The following is a 19,555-nucleotide window of genomic DNA, read 5'->3' on the forward strand; positions in this document are numbered from 1 at the left end:
CCTTTAAACTTTACGTAGTTCCTGATGAAATCAGTGGGTTGTTCGTGTAATGTAGGACAGGGCACGTCCTCCAGAACGAGGGATGTTTTTTGTAACCGGCATCCACCCTTGTCATAAGATGAAGATCCTATACAGGGGACTCAGACAGGATATATGAAAATTGGGTTTTTACACTAAAGAACCAAATGCACAAATGTAACATATGAATCTCTGTTGAATACAATAGAAACCTAGAGAATGCACTTTCCTCCAATCCTGTTTTATTATTTCATTGCAGCCTGAAAGCATCGAATGAATAGCCCGAATCAATGCCGAAATCTGACTCATAATGAATCCACTTAGAGCAGGCTTTCAGGGCTGAAGAGCCTCCTCCAGGTTCCATATTCTATGTACTCTGAATGGCCATTTTGTGTGGAAGCCAGGGGTGTAACTACCATAGCGGCAGACCACGCGACTGCTATGGGGCCCAGGGCAAGAGGGGGCCCAGTCTTAGTTGAGATTATCTCCTCTTCTACTGGAGGTGAAAACTTGGTCAGGACTCTATCCTCTAAACTAAAGGAACAACTTTTAGCAAATGAGGCAGTGGAAAAATGGCCCAAGGGTCATCGAAAAGGGTTAAGGCGGAAACTCTTCTGTCCTGTTTGGGGGGCCTGGTTTGATCCTTGCTATGGGGCCCTTACTTCTCTATGTACACCACTGGTGGAAGCGCTAACTTATTTTATCTTATAGATGTAGATTGTGTAACTTTAGAAAACAGAGGCCATTGCAGATTCTTCAGCTAGCCTCCAGGGGAAATTATATTGAAGGAACATGTTCGGTATTTTGAGCTACCATCTTGCAGCTCCTTTGCATTGTGGTTGTAATTTTCTCCCATGCTCATATTACTCTTCTATAATACTAGCAAAAGTAGAAACCCGCTCAACAACCATGACAGCCAAGCAAGATACTGGGATGCATTCTTTTTAACCTATGTCCTATGCAGTGGTGTACATAGAGAAGTAAGGGCCCCATAGCTAGGACAAAACCAGGCCCCCCACACAGGACTGATGTAACGCACCAGAGTGGCATTACCACCTCCTGCGCCTCTCTACCATCACCTACGGTTGAGGCCTCATGCACACGACCGTTGTGTGCATCCGCGGCCGTTGTTCCTTTTTTCCATTTTTTTTCGCGGACGCAGTGGGTCAGTGGAAAAATCGGAAAATGCACCGTTTGGCTTCCGCATCCGTGATCCGTTTTTCCAGTCCGTGAAAAAAATATGACCTGTCCTATTTTATTCACGGACAACGGTTCACGGACCCATTCAAGTCAATGGGTCCGTGAAAAATCACGGATGCACACAAGATAGTCATCCGCGTCCGTGATCCGTGTCCGTGATCCGTGTCCGTTTTTCCTATCATTTTCAATGCAAACTTGACTTATTATTTTTTTTCACTTTTCATGTCCGTGGATCCTCCAAAAATCAAGGAAGACCCACGGAAGAAAAAACGGTCACAGATCACGGAACAACGGAAATCCGTTTTGCGGACCGCAAAAAAAACCGGTCGTGTGCATGAGGCCTAATTCTGTTTCATCATGTGTATTTATTGCCACATCCTACATATTGTGTACAGTCGTGGCCAAAAGTTTTGAGAATGACACAAATATTAGTTTTCACAAAGTTTGCTGCTAAACTGCTTTTAGATCTTTGTTTCAGTTGTTTCTGGGATGTAGTGAAATATAATTACACGCACTTCATACGTTTTCAAAGGCTTTTATCGACAATTACATGACATTTATGCAAAGAGTCAGTATTTGCAGTGTTGGCCCTTCTTTTTCAGGACCTCTGCAATTCGACTGGGCATGCTCTCAATCAACTTCTGGGCCAATTCCTGACTGATAGCAACCCATTCTTTCATAATCACTTCTTGGAGTTTGTCAGAATTAGTGGGTTTTTGTTTGTCCACCCGCCTCTTGAGGATTGACCACAAGTTCTCAATGGGATTAAGATCTGGGGAGTTTCCAGGCCATGGACCCAAAATGTCAACGTTTTGGTCCCCGAGCCACTTAGTTATCACTTTTGCCTTATGGCACGGTGCTCCATCGTGCTGGAAAATGCATTGTTCTTCACCAAACTGTTGTTGGATTGTTGGAAGAAGTTGCTGTTGGAGGGTGTTTTGGTACCATTCTTTATTCATGGCTGTGTTTTTGGGCAAAATTGTGAGTGAGCCCACTCCCTTGGATGAGAAGCAACCCCACACATGAATGGTCTCAGGATGCTTTACTGTTGGCATGACACATAGAAACATAGAAACATAGAATGTGTCGGCAGATAAGAACCATTTGGCCCATCTAGTCTGCCCAATATATCTGAATCCTATGAATAGTCCCTGGCCCTATCTTATATGAAGGATAGCCTTATGCCTATCCCATGCATGCTTAAACCCCTTCACTGTATTTGCAGCTACCACTTCTGCAGGAAGGCTATTCCATGCATCCACTACTCTCTCAGTAAAGTAATACTTCCTTATATTAGTTTTAAACCTTTGCCCCTCTAATTTAAAACTGTGTCCTCTTGTGGTAGTTTTTCTTCTTTTAAATATGCTCTCCTCCTTTACCGAGTTGATTCCCTTTATGTATTTAAAAGTTTCTATCATATCCCCTCTGTCTCTTCTTTCTTCCAAGCTATACATGTTAAGGTCCTTTAACCTTTCCTGGTAAGTTTTATCCTGCAATCCATGTACTAGTTTAGTAGCTCTTCTCTGAACTCTCTCTAGAGTATCTATATCCTTCTGGAGATATGGCCTCCAGTACTGCGCACAATACTCCAAGTGAGGTCTCACCAGTGTTCTGTACAGCGGCATAAGCACTTCACTCTTTCTACTGCTTATACCTCTCCCTATACACCCAAGCATTCTGCTGGCATTTCCTGCTGCTCTATTACATTGTCTTCCCACCTTTAAGTCTCCTGAAATAATTACTCCTAAATCCCTTTCCTCAGATACTGAGGTCAGGACTGTGTCAAATATTCTATATTCTGCCCTTGGGTTTTTACGCCCCAGGTGCATTATCTTGCACTTATCCACATTAAATTTCAGTTGCCAGAGTTCTGACCATTCTTCTAGTTTTCCTAAATCCTTTTCCATTTGGCGTTTCCCTCCAGGAACATCAACCCTGTTACATATCTTTGTGTCATCAGCAAAAAGACAAACCTTACCATCGAGGCCTTTTGCAATATCACTTATGAAGATATTAAACAAAATTGGTCCCAGTACAGATCACTGTGGAACCCCACTGGTAACATGACCTTGTTTTGAATGTTCTCCATTGACTACAACCCTCTGTTGTCTGTCACTCAGCCACTGCCTAATCCACTCAACAATATGGGAGTCCATGCTCAATGACTGCAGTTTATTGATAAGTCTTCTATGTGGGACAGTGTCAAAAGCCTTACTAAAATCGAGATATGCGATGTCTACTGCACCTCCACCGTCTATTATTTTAGTCACCCAGTCAAAAAAATCTATAAGATTTGTTTGACATGATCTCCCTGAAGTAAACCCATGTTGTTTTTCATCTTTCAATCCATGGGATTTTAGATGTTCCACAATCCTATCCTTTAATAGGGTTTCCATTAACCACCTCAGCCCCCAGTGCTTAAACACCCTGAAAGACCAGGCCACTTTTTACACTTCTGACCTACACTACTTTCACCGTTTATTGCTCGGTCATGCAACTTACCACCCAAATGAATTTTACCTCCTTTTCTTCTCACTAATAGAGCTTTCATTTGGTGGTATTTCATTGCTGCTGACATTTTTACTTTTTTTGTTATTAATCGAAATTTAACGTTTTTTTTGCAAAAAAATGACATTTTTCACTTTCAGTTGTAAAATTTTGCAAAAAAAACGACATCCATATAGAAATTTTGCTCTAAATTTATAGTTCTACATGTCTTTGATAAAAAAAAAATGTTTGGGTAAAAAAAAAATGGTTTGGGTAAAAGTTATAGCGTTTACAAACTATGGTACAAAAATGTGAATTTCCGCTTTTTGAAGCAGCTCTGACTTTCTGAGCACCTGTCATGTTTCCTGAGGTTCTACAATGCCCAGACAGTACAAACACCCCACAAATGACCCCATTTCTGAAAGTACACACCCTAAGGTATTCGCTGATGGGCATAGTGAGTTCATAGAACTTTTTATTTTTTGTCACAAGTTAGCGGAAAATGATGATTTTTTTTTTTTTTTTTTTTTTCCTTACAAAGTCTCATATTCCACTAACTTGTGACAAAAAATAAAAACTTCTATGAACTCACTATGCCCATCAGCGAATACCTTGGGGTCTCTTCTTTCCAAAATGGGGTCACTTGTGGGGTAGTTATACTGCCCTGGCATTCTAGGGGCCCAAATGTGTGGTAAGGAGTTTGAAATCAAATTCTGTAAAAAATGACCTGTGAAATCCGAAAGGTGCTCTTTGGAATATGGGCCCCTTTGCCCACCTAGGCTGCAAAAAAGTGTCACACATCTGGTATCTCCGTACTCAGGAGAAGGTGGGGAATGTGTTTTGGGGTGTCATTTTATATATACCCATGCTGGGTGAGAGAAATATCTTGGCAAAAGACAACTTTTCCCATTTTTTTATACAAAGTTGTCATTTGACCAAGATATTTATCTCACCCAGCATGGGTATATGTAAAAAGACACCCCAAAACACATTCCTCAACTTCTCCTGAGTACGGGGATACCAGATGTGTGACACTTTTTTGCAGCCTAGGTGGGCAAAGGGGCCCATATTCCAAAGAGCACCTTTCGGATTTCACTCCTCATTTTTTCCTGAATTTGATTTCAAACTCCTTACCACACATTTGGGCCCCTAGAATACCAGGGCAGTATAACTACCCCACAAGTGACCCCATTTTGGAAAGAAGACACCCCAAGGTATTCCGTGAGGGGCATGGCGAGTTCCTAGAATTTTTTATTTTTTGTCACAAGTTAGTGGAAAATGATGATTTTTTTTTTTTTTTTTTTTTTTTCATACAAAGTCTCATATTCCACAAACTTGTGACAAAAAATAAAAACTTCCATGAACTCACTATGCCCATCAGCGAATACCTTGGGGTCTCTTCTTTCCAAAATGGGGTCACTTGTGGGGTAGTTATACTGCCCTGGCATTCTAGGGGCCCAAATGTGTGGTAAGTAGGTAAATGACCTGTGAAATCCGAAAGGTGCTCTTTGGAATGTGGGCCCCTTTGCCCACCTAGGCTGCAAAAAAGTGTCACACATCTGGTATCTCTGTATTCAGGAGAAGTTGAGGAATGTGTTTTGGGGTGTCTTTTTACATATACCCATGCTGGGTGAGATAAATATCTTGGTCAAATGCCAACTTTGTATAAAAAAATGGGAAAAGTTGTCTTTTGCCAAGATATTTCTCTTACCCAGCATGGGTATATGTAAAATGACACCCCAAAACACATTCCCCAACTTCTCCCGATTACGGAGATACCAGATGTGTGACACTTTTTTGCAGCCGAGGTGGGCAAAGGGGCCCATATTCAAAAGAGCACCTTTCGGATTTCACAGGTCATTTTTTACAGAATTTGATTTCAAACTCCTTACCACACATTTGGGCCCCTAGAATGCCAGGGCAGTATAACTACCCCACAAGTGACCCCATTTTGGAAAGAAGAGACCCCAAGGTATTCGCTGATGGGCAAAGTGAGTTCATGGAAGTTTTTTTTTTTTGTCACAAGTTAGTGGAATATGAGACTTTGTATGAAAAAAAAAAAAAAAAAAAAAAATAAGCATTTTCCACTAACTTGTGACAAAAAATAAAAAATTCTAGGAACTCGCCATGCCCCTCACGGAATACCTTGGGGTGTCTTCTTTCCAAAATGGGGTCACTTGTGGGGTAGTTATACTGCCCTGGCATTTTCCAGGGGCCCTAATGTGTGGTAAGTAGGTAAATGACCTGTGAAATCCTAAAGGTGCTCTTTGGAATATGGGCCCCTTTGCCCACCTAGGCTGCAAAAAAGTGTCACACATGTGGTATCGCCGTATTCAGGAGAAGTTGGGGAATGTGTTTTGGGGTGTCATTTTACATATACCCATGCTGGGTGAGAGAAATATCTTGGCAAAAGACAACTTTTCCCATTTTTTTATACAAAGTTGGCATTTGACCAAGATATTTCTCTCACCCAGCATGGGTATATGTAAAATGACACCCCAAAACACATTCCCCAACTTCTCCTGAGTACGGCGATACCAGATGTGTGACACTTTTTTGCAGCCTAGATGCGCAAAGGTGCCCAAATTCCTTTTAGGAGGGCATTTTTAGACATTTGGATACCAGACTTCTTCTCACGCTTTGGGGCCCCTAGAATGCCAGGGCAGTATAAATACCCCACATGTGACCCCATTTTGGAAAGAAGACACCCCAAGGTATTCAATGAGGGGCATGGCGAGTTCATAGAAATTTTTTTTTTTTGGCACAAGTTAGCGGAAATTGATATTTTTAATTTTTTTCTCACAAAGTCTCCCGTTCCGCTAACTTGGGACAAAAATTTCAATCTTTCATGGACTCAATATGCCCCTCACGGAATACCTGGGGGTGTCTTCTTTCCGAAATGGGGTCACATGTGGGGTATTTATACTGCCCTGGCATTCTAGGGGCCCTAAAGCGTGAGAAGAAGTCTGGAATATAAATGTCTAAAAAATTTTACGCATTTGGATTCCGTGAGGGGTATGGTGAGTTCATGTGAGATTTTATTTTTTGACACAAGTTAGTGGAATATGAGACTTTGTAAGAAAAAAAAAAAAAAAATTCTGCTAACTTGGGCCAAAAAAATATCTGAATGGAGCCTTACAGAGGGGTGATCAATGACAGGGGGGGGTGATCAATGACAGGGGGGGTGATCAATGACAGGGGGGTGATCAATGACAGGGGGGTGATCAGGGAGTCTATATGGGGTGATAACCACAGTCATTGATCACGCCCGTGTAAGGCTTCATTCAGACGTCCGGATGCGTTTTGCGGATCCGATCCATCTATCAGTGCATCCGTAAAAATCATGCGGACATCTGAATGGAGCTTTACAGGGGGGTAATCAATGACAGGGGGGTGATCAATGACAGGGGGGTGATCAGGGAGTCTATATGGGGTGATCACCACAGTCATTGATCATGCCCCTGTAAGGCTTCATTCAGACGTCCGGATGCGTTTTGCGGATCCGATCCATCTATCAGTGCATCCGTAAAAATCATGCGGACATCTGAATGGAGCTTTACAGGGGGGTAATCAATGACAGGGGGGTGATCAATGACAGGGGGGTGATCAGGGAGTCTATATGGGGTGATCACCACAGTCATTGATCATGCCCCTGTAAGGCTTCATTCAGACGTCCGGATGCGTTTTGCGGATCGGATCCATCTATCAGTGCATCCGTAAAAATCATGCGGACATCTGAATGGAGCTTTACAGGGGGGTAATCAATGACAGGGGGGTGATCACCACAGTCATTGATCATGCCCCTGTAAGGCTTCATTCAGACGACCGGATGCGTTTTGCGGATCCGATCCATGTATCAGTGCATCCGTAAAAATCATGCGGACATCTGAATGGAGCTTTACAGGGGGGTGATCAGGGAGTCTATATGGGGTGATCACCACAGTCATTGATCATGCCCCTGTAAGGCTTCATTCAGACGTCCGGATGCGTTTTGCGGATCCGATCCATCTATCAGTGCATCCGTAAAAATCATGCGGACATCTGAATGGAGCTTTACAGGGGGGTAATCAATGACAGGGGGGTAATCAATGACAGGGGGGTGATCAGGGAGTCTATATGGGGTGATCACCACAGTCATTGATCATGCCCCTGTAAGGCTTCATTCAGACGTCCGGATGCGTTTTGCGGATCCGATCCATCTATCAGTGCATCCGTAAAAATCATGCGGACATCTGAATGGAGCTTTACAGGGGGGTGATCAATGACAGGGGGGTGATCACCACAGTCATTGATCATGCCCCTGTAAGGCTTCATTCAGACGACCGGATGCGTTTTGCGGATCCGATCCATGTATCAGTGCATCCGTAAAAATCATGCGGACATCTGAATGGAGCTTTACAGGGGGGTAATCAATGACAGGGGGGTAATCAATGACAGGGGGGTGATCAGGGAGTCTATATGGGGTGATCACCACAGTCATTGATCATGCCCCTGTAAGGCTTCATTCAGACGTCCGGATGCGTTTTGCGGATCCGATCCATCTATCAGTGGATCCGTAAAAATCATGCGGACGTCTGAATGGAGCTTTACAGGGGGTTGATCAATGACAGGGGGGTAATCAATGACAGGGGGGTGATCAGGGAGTCTATATGGGGTGATCAGGGGTGATTAGGGGTGATCAGGGGCTAATAAGGGGTTAATAAGTGATGGGGGGGGGGTGTAGTGTAGTGTAGTGGTGCTTGGTGCTACTTTACTGAGCTACCTGTGTCCTCTGGTGGTCGATCCAAACAAAGGGGACCACCAGAGGACCAGGTAGCAGGTATATTAGACGCTGTTATCAAAACAGCGTCTAATATACCTGTTAGGGGTTAAAAAAAACACATCTCCAGCCTGCCAGCGAACGATCGCCGCTGGCAGGCTGGAGATCAACTCTCTTACCTTCCGTTCCTGTGAGCGCGCGCGCCTGTGTGCGCGCGTTCACAGGAAATCTCGCGTCTCGCGAGATGACGCGTATATGCGTGACTGTGCGCAGCGCTGCCACCTCCGGAACGCGATCCTGCGTTAGGCGGTCCGGAGGTGGTTAATTTGCCTACTATTGATGTCAGACTCACTGGTCTATAGTTGCTCGATTCCTCCCTACTACCTTTCTTGTGAATGGGCACGACATTTGCCAATTTCCAATCTTCCGGGACGACTCCTGTTACTAATGATTGGTTAAATAAATCTGTTAGCGGTTTTGCCAGCTCACTACTAAGCTCTTTTAATAATTTTGGGTGTATCTCATCAGGCCCCTGTGACTTATTTGTCTTCACCTTAGACAGCAAACTTAGAACATCTTCCTCTGTAAAGATACAGGACTGATGGTAGCGCTCACCTTTTTTTCTCCGGACAAGCCTTTTTCCAGATGCCCCAAACAATCGGAAAGCGGCTTCATCGGAGAATATGACTTTGCCCCAGTCCTCAGCAGTCCATTCACCATACTTTCTGCAGAAGATCAATCTGTCCCTGATGTTTTTTTTGGAGAGAAGTGGCTTCTTTGCTGCCCTTCTTGACACCAGGCTATTTTCCAAAAGTCTTCGCCTCACTGTGCGTGCAGATGCGCTCACACCTGCCTGCTGCCATTCCTGAGCAAGCTCTGCACTGGTGGCACTCCGATCCCGCAGCTGAATCCTCTTTAGGAGACAATCCTGGCACTTGCTGGACTTTCTTGGACGCCCTGAAGCCTTCTTAACAAGAATTGAACCTCTTTCCTTGAAGTTCTTGATGATCCTATAAATTGTTGATTGAGGTGCAATCTTAGTAGCCACAATATCCTTGCCTGTAAAGCCATTTTTATGCAACGCAATGATGGCTGCACGCGTTTCTTTGCAGGTCACCATGGTTAACAATGGAATAACAATGATTTCAAGCATCACCCTCCTTTTAACATGTCAAGTCTGCCATCTTAACCCAATCAGCCTGACATAATGATCTCCAGCCTTGTGCTCGTCAACATTCTCACCTGAGTTAACAAGACGATTACTGAAATTATCTCAGCAGGTCCTTTAATGACAACAATGAAATGCAGTGGAAAGTTTTTTTTGGGATTAAGTTAATTTTCATGGCAAAGAAGGACTATGCAATTCATCTGATCACTCTTCATAACATTCTGGAGTATATGCAAATTGCTATTATAAAAACTTAAGCAGCAACTTTTCCAATTTCCAATATTTATGTAATTCTCAAAACTTTTGGCCACGGCTGTATTGGTATTTCTGATTTTGCAACTGTTAAAGCATAAAGTACCTGGTTTACCAACAGATGGCGGCAATATTGGCAGAGCTAGTTTTCCTGGAATCCAACCTTCTATCCATTCTAGCCCTCTCTATAGAGGGAGGAGTTCAGCTTGTTAGAGTTAGTTTAGAGTACCCCCTGCAAGGGGAAGGGTGTGTGCAAGCCAGGAGAGCACACCTTCTTCCCTGCTGGGCATAGTGGCCCAAGCTGCAAGCCTCACAATCCAGGAGTTCCCTGGATAAAGATAAAGACAGACCAGACTACAGAAAGTGAAATTCAGCAGAAAGAAAAAGTTTCTATTTAATCCTATCAGCACAGCACAGCTAGAGAAAGTGACAGATGTAGCAGTGCTGAATGTGTTTGCCTGCCAGAAGTTAAGCCAAAACCTGCTGGTGACCAAGATAAAGTTGGACGATTGTTTCTCTGATGCAAGTTTATTCAAGTAAAGGTGTTATCACCTATATACAAAGTCTGGACTCAATCATTTCTACAAATCCCTCAGCTATTCCCCCTGTTTCCACTGCTTTGGACGACAATGCCTGGGGTTCCAGGATATCCAGGTAGGAGCACCAAGTTTTCACCTCAAGTAGAAGAGGGGATGATCACATCTGGGCCCCCTCTTGCCCTGGGCCCCATAGCAGTCGCATGGTCTGCCACTATGGTAGTTACGCCCCTGGGCCCATGGTTGGAGGTCAACTCAGTGGTGCAATTGCGCCCTCTAACGTAGAAGACATGTAACACATGGTCAATATCATAAATGCTTTGGCCTATTTGTCTTTAGGGAATAGTGGGAAGTCCAGAGTGGGTGCTCCCTTCTATACATGTTCTACATACAATTAAAGGTGCCATGTACATTGCAGTGTGTGCCATGTGCACCGAGCCTGTACGGCACCATACAGTCTGGAGCAGTAGGCAGTATGTTTACCACAGTATGGTATTGCCACAACACTGTATTACAAACCGGATTCCAAAAAAGTTGGGACACTATACAAATCGTGAATAAAAACTGAATGCAATGATGTGGAGGTGCCAACTTCTAATATTTTATTCAGAATAGAACATAAATCACGGAACAAAAGTTTAAACTGAGAAAATGTACCATTTTAAGGGAAAAATATGTTGAATCAGAATTTCATGGTGTCAACAAATCCCCAAAAAGTTGGGACAAGGCCATTTTCACCACTGTGTGGCATCTCCCCTTCTTCTTACAACACTCAACAGACGTCTGGGGACCGAGGAGACCAGTTTCTCAAGTTTAGAAATAGGAATGCTCTCCCATTCTTGTCTAATACAGGCCTCTAACTGTTCAATCGTCTTGGGCCTTCTTTGTTGCACCTTCCTCTTTATGATGCGCCAAATGTTCTCTATAGGTGAAAGATCTGGACTGCAGACTGGCCATTTCAGTACCCGGATCCTTCTCCTACGCAGCCATGATGTTGTGATTGATGCAGAATGTGGTCTGGCATTATCTTGTTGAAAAATGCAGGGTCTTCCCTGAAAGAGATGATGTCTGGATGGGAGCATATGTTGTTCTAGAACCTGAATATATTTTTCTGCATTGATGGTGCCTTTCCAGACATGCAAGCTGCCCATGCCACACGCACTCATGCAACCCCATACCATCAGAGATACAGGCTTCTGAACTGAGCGTTGATAACAACTTGGGTTGTCCTTGTCCTCTTTGGTCCGGATGACATGGCGTCCCAGATTTCCAAAAAGAACTTCGAATCGTGACTCGTCTGACCACAGAACAGTCTTCCATTTTGCCACACTCCATTTTAAATGATCCCTGGCCCAGTGAAAACGCCTGAGCTTGTGGATCTTGCTTAGAAATGGCTTCTTCTTTGCACTGTAGAGTTTCAGCTGGCAACGGCGGATGGCACGGTGGATTGTGTTCACTGACAATGCTTTCTGGAAGTATTCCTGAGCCCATTCTGTAATTTCCTTTACAGTAGCATTCCTGTTTGTGGTGCAGTGTCGTTTAAGGGCCCGGAGATCACGGGCATCCAGTATGGTTTTACGGCCTTGACCCTTACGCACAGAGATTGTTCCAGATTCTCTGAATCTTCGGATGATGTTATGCACAGTTGATGATGATAGATGCAAAGTCTTTGCAATTTTTCGCTGGGTAACACCTTTCTGATATTGCTCCACTATCTTTCTGCGCAACATTGTGGGAATTGGTGATCCTCTACCCATCTTGGCTTCTGAGAGACACTGCCACTCTGAGAAGCTCTTTTTATACCCAATCATGTTGCCAATTGACCTAATTAGTGTTAATTGGTCTTCCAGCTCTTCGTTATGCTCAAATTTACTTTTTCCAGCCTCTTATTGCTACTTGTCCCAACTTTTTTGGGATTTGTTGACACCGTGAAATTTTGAATCAACGTATTTTTCCTTTAAAATGATACATTTACTCGGATTAAACGTTTGATCTGTCATCTACGTTCTATTACAAATAAAATATTGACATTTGCCATCTCCACATCATTGCATTCAGTTTTTATTCACAATTTGTTTAGTGTACCAACTTTTTTGGAATCCGGTTTGTACATATGGTACCCTATATTACAATGATTATATGTTAACTAAATATATGTTAGACGTCCTTATCCATTGATTGTTCCCCTTTTCTTTTCCTTGCTTTGTCCCCTCCCCATAGGGCTGGCTCTATGCGCGCACAATTGCGCTTCATTTCTGTAATATGGTTCCCGATGTGTGGCATGCAGTGTGTGCTTTCTGAGCCTGCGCGCCCTGCTGTTTCCGGTATTTGGAACGCAGGATGCGCCGGCTCGGTAATGCGCACGCGCGGACATTACTTCCTGTTCCAGTCTTGGCGTCCTCTTGTTGTTGTCATGGTGACTCTGGTCTGCGCGTCCTGCCACTCCCGTTGTTAGGAGCCCTGGACGCGCCGGTTCTGCTAGGTGGACGTCACTTCTGGTCCCTGTTATTGGACGCTCACTGGCCGCCATATCGACCCTCTACAGAGGGTATTGAGCCTTCTTTTTCCCTCCTCCCTCTTTTCATCTCCCTCCCTCCTCCCACACTAGTGTGGGGTTGCCGCCCTCACACTCCATGGGAACGCCTTCTGACACAGGTGAAAATTATTGTTATTTAGTTACCATGTGCATATATACCAGTTTATATGCCATTTAGGCACAGGCACCCCTGAGGAAGCCAGCAGAGCCTGGCGATACGCGTTGGGCCCTTTTCCTGACCGCTACGCACACACCCACTTTGCTACTTTGAATGATAAGTATTACAGCTTTCTACTTTGTTGATGGACTTCATGTACTTTTAAACTGTTATACATCTATTTATGTGGGGGTATGTTCATGCTTTTGTGGTGAGTCAGTGTGGCATGTGTAATTGATTCACATGGCCCTGATATATTGTATACAATAATTTTAACTTGTCCCTTGTCGTGTCTGTTGCTTTCAATAAATTTGATACAATTTTTAGATGTGCGGCTTGTATCTCAGTATTCTTTTCCTTTTTGGGAATCGCAATGTTAACTAAATATATTGTCCATTAAAGTGTTGCTAAGGTTACAAAAAAACTTTGATATGTCAGAGTGACAGAGGTTTTGATTCTTAGGGGTCTGAGTGGTGAGACCTCCACTGATCGCGTTGTACACCCTCTCTCTTCCCTGCAGGAGATGAAATCAAGATGAGCTCATAGACTATCAATGGAGCCCGTCTCCTGCACTGAGTATAGAGAGCGCTATGCGAATACTTCTCTCCCTCGTTCGAGCGATCACTGGGCGTCTCAGCACTCAGACACCAACTGATCGAAACCTTTTATATGTTGCTATCACATATCAAAAGCTTTTTGAAAGTTCAGCGACACTTTAAAGGGGTTGGCCACCTTTTGGGGGAGAAGGTTGGAGGGTTTGGCAAATCTCCCCCCTCTCCAGACCTGCAAAAGGGAAGCATACTTGCCAGTCATTGACTAGAGCGGAGTCAAAGGTCAAAGTGGCTGTTGACAGCGGGGGACCCAACTGATGCAACCAAGGCAGGAAGTGAAAGCGTTGGGACCCAGCAGCAGAGAGCAGGTTAGTATGCTTCCCATTTGCAGGTATGGCCACTAGAGGGGTTTGCTAACTCCCCCCTTCCCCCCCCCAAAAAGGGATAAACAACACTTTTAAATTCAACCATTAAGGCTACTTTCACACTTGCGGCAGGACAGATCCGACAGGCTGTTCAACATGTCGGATCCGTCCTTCCGCTATTTTGCCGTGCCGCCAGACCGCCGCTCCGTCCCCATTGACTATAATAGGGGCGGAGCTCCGGCGTAGCACGGCGGTGCACGGCGAAAGCCGCCGGACTAAAAAGTCCTGCATGTCCGACTTTTTAGTCTGCCGGCTTTCGCCGTGTACCGCCGTTCTGCGCCGGAGCTCCGCCCCCGTTCCCATTATAGTCAATGGGGATGGAGCTGCGGTCCGGCGGCACGGCGAAATAGCGGAAGGACGGATCCGACATGGTGACCAGCCTGTCGGATCCGTCCTGCCGCAAGTGTGAAAGTACACTAAGAAAAAATAGATATTAGATAGCTTTGAGTCTGTGTCGGCATAATTAGCACCAAATTTATCAAAAATTGAACAGTGCTTGATAAATTTGGAACATTTTTGAATGTAACACTGTTGCCAAGAGATATTACAAGATTGGGGCATCTTTACTAAAGTGTTTGCGCCTGTTTTTAGTTTAGAAAATGTTGTTTTAGACAATCTTATTATTTTTGTTGCATTTACTACTGATTGCATCTGTTTTGGAGGCATTTGTGCTTCGTTCGCCTATTTTGATCTTTTAGACTAAGGCTACATGCACACGACCGTGTGCCCCCCGTGGCCGTAGTCCGCAATACACGGGCACTGGCCATGTGCATTCCGCATCACGGACCGCGGACCCATTCACTTGAATGAGTCCGCAATCACAGAGATGCGGAACGGAGGCACGGATCGGAACCCCACGGAAGCACTACGGTGTGCTTCCGTGTTGTTTCTGGCCGTGCCTCCGCACCGTGCGGACCATTGGATGCGGATCAGGGACCCCATTCAAGTGAATGGGTCCGTGATCCGCATGCAGCTGCCCCACGGTCTGTGCCCGTGCATTGCTGACCGCACGGGCACAGAGCCCTAACGTTCGTGTGCATGTAGCCTAAGGCTACATGCACAAGACCGTATGTGTTTTGCGGTCCGCAAATTGCCGTATGTCATCCGTTGTTTTTTTTGCAGATCTATTGTAACAATGCCTAAAACGGACAAGAATAGGACATGTTCTATTTTTTTTTGCGGGGCTAAGGAACGGACATACTAATGTGGAAATCACACGGTGTGGAAGGAACATGGAAACAAACAACGTTCGTGTGCATGTAGCCTAATTCAGACGTTTTCTAACTTTTCTAAATTTTGAAATTAATGTGTCCGCGTCCTATCCGCAAAAAAAAAAAAGGAACAGACACGGAAACAAACAACGTTCGTGTGCATGTAGCCTAAGGCCTCATGCACACGACCGTTGTTTGGATCCGCATCCGAGCCTCAGATGCGGACCCATTAACTTAAATGGGGCCGCAAAAGATGCGGACAGCACTCCATGTGCTGTCCGCAGCCGTTGCTCCGTTCCGCGGCCCCGCCAAAAAAATATAACATGTCTTATTCTTCTCCGCGCTTTGCAGACAAGAATAGGCATTTATATTGCCGGCGCCCGTTCCGTTCCGCAAATTGCGGAAGGCAACACGGGAGGCTTCCGTTTTTTGCGGATCCGCGGTCTACAGACCGCAAAAAACGGCACGTTCGTGTGCATAAGGCCTAATTCAGAAGTTTTCTAGCTTTTGCAACTTTTTTCTGATCCATTTATGTAGGTATGCCTCTTTGAGCCTGAATTTCTCGCAAAAACAGTCTAATTTCTACTCCACTCCACAACTGGCGTACTTTTCCTCGTCTGTTTTCAGTGGTGAAGTGCAATTATATATTTTTTGCATTGAAAGTCATACTTCCCTTGAGACATGCAACTTTTCTCTGCAAAGATGCGACTATTTTCATGTGCAAAATTAGAAGAGTCTAAGTGAATATGAACCCGTCTAACTGATAAACAACCACCAGGGGTCAGACTGGTAACAATACTTCTAGTCTAATTCATGAACTGCTGTATGAGGCCTCTTTCACACGACCGTTTACATATTTTTTCGTTTACGGCCCGTTTTTTGCGTTCCGTATACGGAACTCTTTATAATGGTTTCGCAAAAAAACGGAATGTACTCGGTATGCATTCAGTTTCCGTATTTCCATTTTTCCGTTCCGTTGAAAGATAGATAATGTCCTATTATTGCCCGCAAATCACGTTCCATGGCTCCATTCAAGTCAATGGATCCGCAAAAAAAACTGAACACATACGGAAATGCATCCGTAAGTCTTCCGTATCTGTTCTGTTTTTGTGGAACCATCTATTGAAAATGTTATGCCCAGCCCAATTTTTCCTATGTAATTACTGTATACTGTATATGCCATACGTAAAAACGGAACAGAAACGGAAACACAATGGAAACAAAAAACTGAACAACGGTTCCGTGAAAAACGCACCGCAAAACATTGAAAAAGCCATACGGTCGTGTGAAAGAAGCCTGAGTTTTAATAAATACTTGGCAAAAGAAGGACAGCAGAATGAAATACACCTGTTTAATTTTACGCCAAAAAACTGGCGATCTTGATAAATGTGCCCTTTAAAAAGTCGGCGTTGATAAATGTGGCAAGTTCCTAATTTAAATAAGTAACCACGCCCACTCCCCCCCCCCCACACTTTTCAAAAGTAGTTAACAGCTGCATAGAAACACAAAAAGGTGCAAAATTTTGGCACAAACTTTTTGATGCAAGTTTTCTGGCACAAATTTTATGGTAAATTCCCCTTGTTGTCTCTTACTTTAATTTGACCTGCAGAAGGGCGATGGAGTCGGTGGTCACACATAGCGCTCTGATTTCTGGGATATAAAGGCTGGCAGTGAGTTCTCCCCTGATCCCGCTGGATTTGGAGCAGGCTGTAAATAAACATGTCTGACTCTGGATATCCCATATCTGAAACACATAAGAGGAAGTTTACCAGATGCACTATACAAACCAGCAAATCTCTAGTGTCCAATAGTGATGAGCGGCAGGGGCAATATTCAAATTCGCAATATTTCGTGGATATTTTGTAGAATATTCATCATATATTCGCGAATTCGAGATTACATTCTTGATTGCGAAAATCGGCAATGTAATTTTCACGTAATGCGCGCGAAATACAGGTGTGGGTCACCTTTGATACATTTTTCAAGCTGGTATAAGTTTTCTAAGACTGGAGAAAATGGTTGGCACGGCGGAACATTACAATAGCTTTATATGCAGATGGAGTGCTCCAATATGTTCGCGCTTTCGAATTTTCAGCAATATCTGCTACACTATAGATCAGCGGTGGGGAACCATTTTGCTGCCAAGGGCCATTTGGATATTTGTAACATCATTCGGGGGCCATACAAAATTCTCAATAAAAATTTTTTACTGCTATATTTGGTCAAACATATAATTGACTTAGGGATAAGTTACAGAAATTGCACTTCAATTAAAATAATCTAGAGGGCTGTATTTTTGCAGCACAAAATAGCGCCTGCACTATATATATACAGTATATTACATACAATACAGGCGCCATATTGACCACACATAGCAGTCTAATTTTTAAGTTCAGAATGTTACTTATTTGACATTAATGGCAGGAAGCTAAACCCAGGGGGTCCAGAGAGGGGTTCACCCAGCTTTCACTCTCCCTGCCTCTTTCTTCGCAACTGTCCCTGCCTTTGTCCCTTTCTCAGCAAAATATCTGCCCCCACCTCCATCAGCCTGAAATCAGCCTCCTATCAGACCCCCCAGGCCTACATCAGCCTCAGATCAGACTCCCATCAGACCTCTAAGCCTCAGATTAGACCCCAATCAGACCCTTCCTAGCTTCAGATCAGACTCCCATCAGACCCCCAGCCTCAGACCAGACCCGGATCAGACGCCCAGCCTCAGATCAGCCCCCATCAGACCCCCCAGGGTCAGATCAGCCCCTATAAGACCCCCCAGCCTCAGATCAGACCTTCATAATACCCTCCCTAGCCTCAGATCAGCCCCCATCAGACCCTCCCCAGCCTCAGATCAGCCCCCATCAGCCCCCCTAGTCTCAGATCAGACCCCTATCAAACCCCAGCCTCAGATCAGACACCCCCAGCCTCAGATCAGACCCTCCCAAGCCTCAGATCAGACCCCCATCAGACCCTCCCCACCCTCCTTTAGCCTCAGATCAGCCCCAATCAGACATCAGATCAGATACTGTATTTAAGATAAACAAATAAACTTACCTCTCCAGCTCCGTACGGCGCTGCCTCTTGGCAGATTCACTTACCCTCCCTGTTCTTCTTCCTGCCGCACTATATTGTCACCTCACACCGCACAGCGTCAGGTCATAGTGCACGTCTACGTGCACTGCGTCCTGACGCTGGATGTGTCAGGACACAGTGTGGGGCTGAAAGAAGACCAGGGAAGGTGAGGACAGCCAGTGCAGTGCTGTTCTCACCTTCCTGTGCCTCCCGTATGCTAATGACCGCTTCCATAATGGAAGGGGTCATAAGCATTTTCACATTATGTTCTGGCAGGGGGCCGGGGGCCACATGAAATGATACCGTGGGCCGCATACGGCCCTCGGGCCGGAGGTTCCCCACCCATGCTATAGATCAATCTAACCTACACTGACTATCTCCCCCTAACTATCTGAATTATATATATATATATAGGTTAACTGTCTAATGTAATAACACAAAGCACAGAGCACAGCAATGACACTGCCAGACATTCCATGAGGGAAGCTGAACATGGGGCGCACATCACGCTCAGCTTCCTGTTATATTGAGAATTGTAAAGCCACAGGATGTATGTACAGCCCCCTCTTCTACCCTAGACCACCAAGGAAGGGGGCATGTCTCTAGACTTTCAGGAAATCATATACTAACCCACTCCACTACCCTAGACCACCAGAGCTGGTGACATTCAGCTCACCACTACCTTAGACCAGTGGCGTACATAGAGACGTAAGGGCCCCATAGCGAGGATCAAACCAGGCCCCTCACACAGGACAGAAGGGATTCTGCCTAGACCATTTTCAAGGACCCTTGAGCCATTTTTCCACTGCCTCATTTGCTAAAAGTTATTCCTTTAGAGCAGGCATCCTTAGATCGTTCGCTGGCAGGCTGGAGATGTGATTTTTTTAACCCCTAACAGGTATATTAGACGCTGTTTTGATAACAGCGTCTAATAAACCTGCTACCTGGTCCTCTGGTGGTCCCCTTTGTTTGGATCGACCACCAGAGGACACAGGTAGCTCAGTAATATGTTGCACCAAGCACCACTACACTACACCCCCCCCCCTGTCACTTATTAACCCCTTATTCACCCTTGATCACCCTTGATCACCCCTGATTACCCCATATAGACTCCCTGATCACCCCCCTGTCATTGATCACCCCCCTGTAAAGCTCCATTCAGATGTCCGCATGATTTTTACGGATCCAC

The 19,555-nt window shown here is 44.7% G+C and overlaps 1 protein-coding gene across 1 annotated transcript in view; it reads right to left on the bottom strand.

Annotated features, from left to right (window-relative positions):
* The window catches only part of LOC120996311 (WD repeat-containing protein 49-like), a 193,320-nt gene that overhangs the window by 83,013 nt on the left and 90,752 nt on the right, over positions 1 to 19,555 (bottom strand). Inside the window, exon 15 of the mRNA XM_040426158.1 lies at positions 16,893 to 17,044. Within this exon, the coding sequence (XP_040282092.1) occupies positions 16,893 to 17,044 (152 nt within the window). The remainder of the gene's footprint in view (positions 1 to 16,892; positions 17,045 to 19,555) is intronic.

Source organism: Bufo bufo, chromosome 3, assembly GCF_905171765.1.
Source record: "Bufo bufo chromosome 3, aBufBuf1.1, whole genome shotgun sequence".
Classification (NCBI taxonomy): Eukaryota; Metazoa; Chordata; class Amphibia; order Anura; family Bufonidae; genus Bufo; species Bufo bufo.